Source organism: Babylonia areolata, chromosome 5, assembly GCF_041734735.1.
Source record: "Babylonia areolata isolate BAREFJ2019XMU chromosome 5, ASM4173473v1, whole genome shotgun sequence".
NCBI classification, from domain to species: Eukaryota; Metazoa; Mollusca; class Gastropoda; order Neogastropoda; family Buccinidae; genus Babylonia; species Babylonia areolata.
The window spans coordinates 9,072,237-9,081,088 of record NC_134880.1 but is presented as its reverse complement, the minus strand read 5'-3'; the positions used below and the strand labels follow the sequence as shown (position 1 = coordinate 9,081,088).

Sequence of the window (8,852 nt, the reverse complement as noted above, 5' to 3'; positions counted from 1 at the left end):
ACCTGGGAGATCGGAAAAATCTCCGCCCTTTTACGCACCAGGCGCCGTTACTGAGATTCGAACCCGGGGACTTAAAGATTGAAAGTCCAAAGCAATCACTATGTCACCGTTTCAGAACGCCGTCTTTCTGATGCGCATGATTTACCGGTTCGTTTACTTGATGCTGTGAAACAGAAATGAATGATATTAATAATATATATATTTTTGTAATGTTGTCAGTTCTCTTTCACGGCAGCGGTTTGATACCTTCTTCTTCTTCTTCTTCTTCTTCTTCTTCTTCTTCTTCTTCTTCTTCTTCTTCTTCTCCCCCTTCTTCGTCTTCTTCTTCACCTTCTTCTTCCTCTTCTTCTTCTTCTTCTTCTTCTTCTTGACCTTTCATCGTTCAGAACAGACTGGTTAATTCTTTTTGCCGAAGCCGCCCAAACCTTCTTTGATACGTGATACAACGAAATTGTTGTAGATTTGGATCAGGAAATTGGTACAATTTTTCGGGGTAATACAGGCAGGCTGACAACATGGCCACACGAAAGTATTTTGTCTGTGGCCAGAGCAACGAAAGGGACATAAAAGACTCCCTGGATGACATCGTTTCTTTCTTGAATAGAGCCCCAATTGACAAGCGTGCTGAGATCGTGGTGGCACCCCCGCCTACCTTCCTGCAGACCTTTGCTGGCCGACTGTCCAAACCCAACGTCTCACTGGCCGCCGACTATTGCTGCATGGGGGAACAACCTCACACCCTCAGCCCCGAGAAGGTCAAAGACATTGGAGCCCACTGGATCATCGTGGGTCGCGGGGAGAGGAGGAAGGCGGCGAAGGAGAGGTGTAAGGAGACTGGTGACCAGATCCGAGCAGCGCTGGACGCGGGGCTGAACGTGATGGTGTGTGTGGGAGAAACGCTGCAAGAGAAGGAGCTCTCTCAGACCCAGGACGTCCTCCACTGCCAAATGCAATGCATCGCTGACAACGTGGAGGACTGGAGCCGGGTCGTGGTGGTCTATCAGCCTCTGTGGGCATTATACACGTGCAAAAGGGTCCTGCCTTTCGAGGTGCAGCTCACGCACAAAGACCTGCGCAACTGGTTGGCTGACAACCTGACCCCAAGCATCGCCAGACACACCAGGATCATCTTTGGAGGATTTGTGAGTGGCAACCACAGTTCAGAGATGGCCATCAAAGAGGACATAGATGGTTTCCTGGAGGGCGACTCCTATCTTTCCAACGACTTTCTCAGGATCGTTAACGCGCGAAAATAGATGACACTTTTTTGTTGCTGGTTTTTTTGTTGTTGTTGTTGTTTTGTGTGTGTGTGTGTGTGTGTGTGTGTGTGTGTGTGTGTGTGTGTGTGTGTTTCTTTTTTTTTCTTCATTTTTTATTCATGTGTAAAGAAAATTAAGCATCGTCAATGTAGCAGCTTCTGAGGATGGCCTTCAAGGTGCCTTTGTATCAAGGCCTTCCTTCGTCATGTTGTCCTTCCTTCAGTTGTCCTTGGTCACGTTGTCCTTCCTTCAGTTGTCCATAGGAAGGACAACATGACCAAAGAAGACCAGGCTAAAATCGCCCCACACGTGTCACATAATCTTAATTGATAAGAAACGTCTGTAATTCATGTCTTGTAAGAAAGCCACTTTGTTTTAAGTTCTGTGTGTTGCATTGATTTCTTGGATTGCGTTCTTCTATTTTATACCGATAGGAAATATGTCTTTCAAAAGTTATGAAGTTGTGTCTGCTTTTGTCAAATTTACATTTATTTATTTACATTTTGTCCAGGAAGTATTAAAAAGTCAAAAAGTGCGTCCGTGCGTACATTTTGAGCACCAGCAAAACATTACCGTGTTCCATAATCACTCCCCACGCATTTACGGGTGCAAGGGAAGTGAATCTGGCATAATGTCCACATAAATCATGTCCTCTCCCCTTTTAGTAAACTGAAAAATATGAGGAGGGGAGTAATTCTGGTATTATGCCTCCTCCCCCCCCCCCACCCCACGGCCCAAAACTTATTACAAAGCTGTGATTTAAGGTGAGTAATTCTGTCCTTAAGCCTGTTTATCCCCCCACCCCTTGATACTAAGATCGCAAAAGATGAGGGGGGTATGTCTAGCCTTACTCCCCAGCGACCAAATTACTTAGCTCACTGTGGGTGAGGAGAGTCATTCTGGCATTATGTACATATACACTTCACTCCCAACACTAACCCCACCACTAGAATGCATCAGGACCAGTTCCCCCATCATACAGCCACGGCGCCACAACTTCCCACCAGCCATTCATCAGGCCCAGTTTCCCATCACGCAGCCACGGCGCCACGACTTTCCACCAGACGCTAATCAGGACCTGTTCCCCATGGCCTCACATACACAGCACTTCGACCCTCCACCCAATCCTGCTGTCTGTCATCAAGACCAGTACGACTTCCAGCCAGCTGCTGCTGATAGTCAATATGACCACTATTCCAACAACTTGTGTCATTATTCAAACAAAGTATTTGGAAACTGCTATTCTTTGTCACCAGAACAACCATCATTCCACAATGCTTACCAACATACCACACACCCTTTCCCCGTTAAATCTATACCACTCTTCAACCCTTCTTTACAAACAGACCAATTCCCAGCTCTCAGACCTCACTCCTTGATACAATCTCTTGTATCATAAATAATTAGATGACTGACGATCAGCCCAGATCGTACATGACGTTGTGGGAACTTAACTCACCCCACCTCCCCACCTCCACCTCCCCTGCAAGCTGTCATCGCCATGGATGTTTCAGTTTGCATCGTTGACGTTCCCAGAGACTTGCCTTGGCGTCAAATCAACGCAAACATACAAGCTCTCTCTCTCTCTCTCTCAGCTTGAATTATTCAGCACTTTCCCTTACTAGAACTGCATTTCGAAAATCTAGGTAGTATTTTTATTATGCACTAATGTCAAGTCCTGCTAATGTCTCGAACTGGCCTGTTTGTGAAGGACTGCGAGTAGGTCACTTAAACATATGTCATTTGGTCAATAAAATGACAGACGTATCGAAGATGATATATAATAATGATAAACCATTCCATATCTTTGGCTTTTCTGAATCATGGACGAACATTCACATTAATGACAAATCTATTTCTATTCCTGGTTACAATATTGTTCGGAAAAATCCTCAAAAATCTAAAGAAAGTGGTATCGTCATTTATATTCAAATTAACGTTCCGTACAGAATTCGTAATGACCTACATCATCCAGATGTTGAATCACTGTGGCTTGAAGTTCAATCCCAAAATAAATCAACAGATTCGCTCCTTATAGCATTTTTGTACAGACATCCTAAGAGTTTTTCCAAGTGGTATGACGATTTTTGTGAAATGATGGACAGCGCCTGGCTTTCAAAAAAAGAAGTATTAATTTTGGGTGACTTTAATTTAGATCTTTTTCAGCGTCATAGCCGATGGAACAACATCTATACGTCTTACAATCTCCATCAGTGTATTGATTCCCCCACCAGAGTTACACAAAAAACTAGAACGCTCTTAGATCATATTTATACATCCAATCTAACATCAGTTCGAGAAATTTGTGTGCCGAATGTTGGCGTAAGTGACCACAATGCCGTCTGCATTACATGGGGAAAAAGGGGTTTCAAAATACCCAAAACAGGTCATACTGTTGTCACATTTCGGTCATTTAAACATTTTAATCTGGACGCCTTTCAATCAGACCTCATTTCTGCACCTTTCACTAACATTTATAGCTTTACTAATCCAGACGAAGCCCTTTCCTTTTGGACTGCAACGTTACTCCATGTTGTTGATAAACATATCCCTTTAATTCAGAGACGAGTCAAGTCGGAAATTCTTCCGAGTTGGCTTACGCAAGATATCTTTCAAGCAATGGATGACAGAGACCATCAAAAGATAATCGGTCCATTCGAAGAATACCAGAAGAAACGTAATATTGTCAAATACATGATCAGAAAGTCTAAACGGATTTTCTTTCGTAAGCTAATCGAAGACAAAAGCAACACAGCCTCCATATGGAAGGCTATACACCAACTCACCAAACCAAACAATTCAAATGCGGAATGTCTCATTCCTGTTGATACACTGAACAATCACTTTGCTGTCATTGGAAACAAATTAATCGCAAATGACAGTGCACACACTTCTTTTGATTTCAGCATTTTAGAAAACTTCTGTCATAATAAAGATATAAAAACAAAGTTTTCTGTTCCATTAATGTCTATTCATGAAGTCTTATCTTATTTAGTATCGCTAAAAAATAAAAACTCGTGTGGCTTCGATGGCATTAGTCCAAAAATATTAAAACTATCTGCACCTTATATTGCCGATTCTCTTACTTATCTCTTCAATTTTTGTCTATCCAAAAATCATTTTCCAAAAGAGTTTAAATATGCAAAGGTTATTCCCCTGCATAAAAAGGTGATGCTAATGATGTCAATAATTACAGACCAATCTCATTGTTGTCTTCTGTCTCAAAAGTTCTAGAACATCATGTACACCTTTGTCTTACATTCTTTATTGAAAAATATCAGCTTCTACATACCAATCAATCAGGATTTAGACAGCACCATTCTTGTGAAACCGCTTTATGTAGAATAACTGATGCATGGCTGCGTGATATTAATAAAAGCAAGGTGGTTGGAGTGATATTCCTTGATTTTACAAAAGCGTTTGACTTAATCAATCACGAAATATTGCTTCACAAATTGAAATGTTATGGTATTGACGATAACTGCTTATTGTTTCTCAGATCTTACCTAGAAAACCGTATTCAGGCTGTCTATTCACGTGGCTTTATTTCTTCCAAAAGGCATGTTCCAAGAGGAGTACCGCAGGGGTCAATTCTAGGCCCTCTCTTATTTTCCTTGTATATCAACGATCTACCTTTATCAATTCAACATGCAATCTGTGATTTATTTGCTGATGATACATCAATACAATATGCTAGTCACAATGTTGACGAAATTAGTCATCACCCAAATTCCAGCCATATCTCTCTTTAAAACTAAGATAAGAATATTTCTATTCGATACATTTGATTAACCTACTCGCGGTCTTTTGCAAATGCTTGCTTGTACTCAGTCCACTAGCTGCCATGCCATGATGAATGAAAAATTGAATGTATGTGTATGTGTGAACAGTAAGTGCGTGTGTGTGTTTGTGTGTGTTTGAGTGTGTGGGCGTGAATGTGTACGTATGTCTTTGTTGCTTGTTTTATAATTGTGTGTGTGTGTGTGTGTGTGTGTGTGTGTGTGTGTGTGTGTGTGTGTGTGTGTGTGTGTGTGTGTGTGTGTGTGTGTGTGTGTGTGTGTGTGTGTGTGTAGGTACCTATGTACATGTAATGTACCAATTGTTCCAGTTTTTCATCGCTTTGTTACCTTTAATAGGCTATTCAAGTTCCTATTCTTATTCGTTGTTCTTATTATTTTATTTCAGTTTATTTCTTTATTTTTATGTTTTGTGTCGTTCGTTCTTTATTTTTTTATGTCGTTAAATGGGCAGAATTGTAAAAAGGCCTTTACTGTGCCTAATTCTTTACCCATTAAAGATTCAATCAATCAATCAATCAATCTTCTTCTTCTTCTTCTTCTTCTTCTTCTTCTTCTTCTTCTTCTTCTTCTTCTTCTTCTTCTTCTTCTTCTTCTTCTTCTTCTTCTTCTTCGTCTTCTTCTTCTTCTTCTTCCCCTTCCCCTTCTTCTTTTTCTTCTTCTTCGTTTAGAATATGCATGTTATCGTGAGTGATGATGTAAGTGTGCATTATTGTGAGGGAAGGGGGAATACGTGCACGAGAACATATCTACACGAGTGTGTAGATTTGGGTTATTGCCTGCTGGGCACGTGTGTATATTAGAATATGGTGTCAATGAGACTGCACATCTCTCCCTCTCGTTCTCTCTCTGTCTCTGTCTCTATATCTTTTTTTTCTGACAGATATCACTTGTCGTGGAAAGACGTAAAATAGACGACTTCAGTCATGCACATGATAATTACTCCCCTCCCCTCTCCCCACACCCCCCCCCCCCTTCCTCCTCCTCTCTCTCTCTCTCTCTCTTTCTCCCTCTCACTCTCTCTTGAGTGTGTGCATTTGTGTGCGTTTGTGTGTGTGTGTGTATGTGTGTGTGTATGTGTGTGTGTGTTTCATGATTTTTTTTTCTTTTCTTCTCTTCTTCTTCCTTTTGTGGAATGGCTTTGAATGGTGAAATAATGGTGTATTTTGATTGTGTTTTGATTTTGTGCTCATTTTCGCTTTTTTTTCTTTCTTTTTTTTTTAGCTTTATTCCCTTTTTAGGGCGAGAGCTGGATGTAAAAAAAGCATGTTACTTGCTTATCTACCCTCGATAATAAAGAGTTTGTCTTGTCTTGTCTTGTCTTGTCTTCTCTCTCTCTCTCTCTCTCTCTCCCTCCTCACCCCTTTCACACTGGCAAAAGGGCCTGGTCATTAAAATGTTCGAGTTCCAGCTCTCTGTCTCTCTATGTCTCTCTCTCTCTCTCTCCCCTCACACACACACACACACACACACACACACACACACACACACACACACACACACACACACACACACACACACATTCACTCCATGCATCGATCGCACCCACAAGTAAGCAACAACAACAACAACAAAAACCGATAGAAGACGACAACGACCACCACTCTTTTGAGGGGTCACTTCATGGGGACGGCTTCCCAAAGATCCACGTACACAAGGCAGGGGAAGCAACTCAGGACCCAAGTGCAAAGCGACCACCACTACCATCACCACCACAACCATCAAAACCACCATCACCACAATCACCACCGCAGCCATCATAACTACCACAACCATCACCACCACCACTTCCATCTGATATCACTTACAGTGAAAAGACGTTAAACTAAAGAACGAACACTTCCATCCTTAGCTCCCATGCAACTGCTCACAAAATCCGCAGTTATCAAAAACAATATAAAAAAAGAAAGAAAAAAGCGCATGCTTTTTTTTTTTTTTTTTACCCAGAACTGAAGAGACGAGGCGGAGGTGGGGGGGGGGAGGGGCGAGGGGTGTGTTTGTTTTTTTTTTGGGGGGGGGGGGCGGGGGGGCAGTGGGAGGAGAGGGGGGGGGGAGAGACGGGGGCAAGAGATGAATAAGAAAAAGTTGGTGAGACGTGGTTGTGTGTGTGGGGGGGGGGGCGGGGGGGGGGGAGGCGAGGGGGGGTACGGGGGGAGAGGGGGGAGGGTAGTGGTGGTGGTGATGGTTGGGGTGTGATGTGGGGTGGTCGGAGGGGGGTAGGGAGGAGTAGGCAGAAGGGTGTGGGTGGGGGGATGAGGAAGTTTTTTTGGGGGAAAGGCAACTGGGAAGAGGAGAGCGATGGTGGTGGTGGTGGTGGTGGTGGTGGTGGTGGGAGGTATAGGGCCGGTGGTGGGTAGTGGGTGTGGGTGTGGCGTTGGGAGTAGGGGGTGGGGGAGGTGGAGGTGATGGGTAGGGGAAGGGAGGGGGCTACGGGGGGGGGGTTGGGAGGGAGGGGGAGGGGGGAGGAACGTGGGGACCGTGACGGATGGGGTAGGGGGTTTGGGGGGCGGTTGTGAGTTGGAGGCTACTTCTCAAAAGGTGTCAGTTCAAACAACGTTCTTTTCGCCTCCCGAGAGAGGAAAGTTCTTGAGCTTTTAGTTCATGAACAGAGTCACGCATAAAAAGGGGAGAAAAAAAAATCAAAAATGAAAAAAAAAATTAAAAAACCAACGGTCTGATTATTTCAAAAGCCAGCGATTTCCTGTGATTGGTCGTCCTCCTTGACCTGTGCATGTGCGTGAGTGTGTGTGTGTGTGTGTGTGTGTGTGTGTGTGTCTGTGTATGTGTCTGTGTTATGTGTGTGTGTATGTATGTAAGTGTGTATGTGTGTCTGTGTGTTTGTATATGTGTGTGTATCCCTGTGGGTGTGGGTGTGGGTGTGTATCTCTGTGTATGTGTGTGTGTGTTTCTGTGTATGTGTGTGTGTGTGTGTATGCGTGTGCGTGTATCTATGTGTATGTGTATCTGTGTGTGTCTTTGTGTGTGTGTGTGTATCTGTGTGTGTGTGTGTGTGTGTGTGTGTGTGTGTGTGTGTGTGTGTGTGTGTTTACTCGTGCGTGAGTGCGTTCGCGTGTGTTCATGCACAAGTGTTCACTCATATCTGTGCGTAAGTGTGAGCGCGCTAATGGATGCGCGCGTGTGCGCGCGCCTCGCGTTTTTCGAAAGTTTCATCTTTGAGGATGACAACCAGCCATTATCAAACCCCCACCCTACACCACCTTCCAACCCTCTCTCCTCCCTCCCTTCCCATTCCCCACCCACTCTCTCCCCCTCATCCTGGGAGACCAGCAATCGATGTTCCTCGCCCTCCCCCCCCCCTTCCCCTCCTCTCGTCCCCCCCCCCTCCCCATTACTCTGTGGTTTCATTTCTCTCTCTAATCACCAACGTCCGACGAGGTTCGCTAATGTCCAAGCACTGCGTGTGTGCTGCACGTGCTAATAACCTTATCACCACCACCCACCCACAGACACACGGGGCAGGGTTCAATAATGGACCAGACAGGGCTCATGAAGCCAGCCCTCCTTGCAGAGCCAGCACATACATGTATACTTACCACGCACTCTGCCGATGTCAGGGAATCGCGAGCAGATGTGCTTGCTGATGTTTCTGTGTCTTGCAGTAAGTACAGCATGGAGCTAATTGACATTTTACTCCAGTAGCGCGACTGCTATCAGCACAGTAGTTTGCTTGTTGTTGTTGTTGTTTTGCGTTTGTTTTCTGACATTTGAAGAACAAGGAGGAGAAGAAGAAGAAGGGGGAGGAGGAGGAGAAGAAAATGCAGGAGGAGTAAAAGAA

The 8,852-nt window shown here is 44.2% G+C and overlaps 1 protein-coding gene across 1 annotated transcript; it reads left to right on the top strand.

Moving 5' to 3' along the window:
* The first annotated feature begins 515 nt into the window (after positions 1-515).
* LOC143282572 (triosephosphate isomerase-like) lies at positions 516-1,256 on the top strand. Its single transcript, XM_076588261.1, has one exon. It carries the CDS (start codon positions 516-518, stop codon positions 1,254-1,256), a length of 741 nt encoding a protein of 246 aa, XP_076444376.1.
* Positions 1,257-8,852: the final 7,596 nt, after the last annotated feature.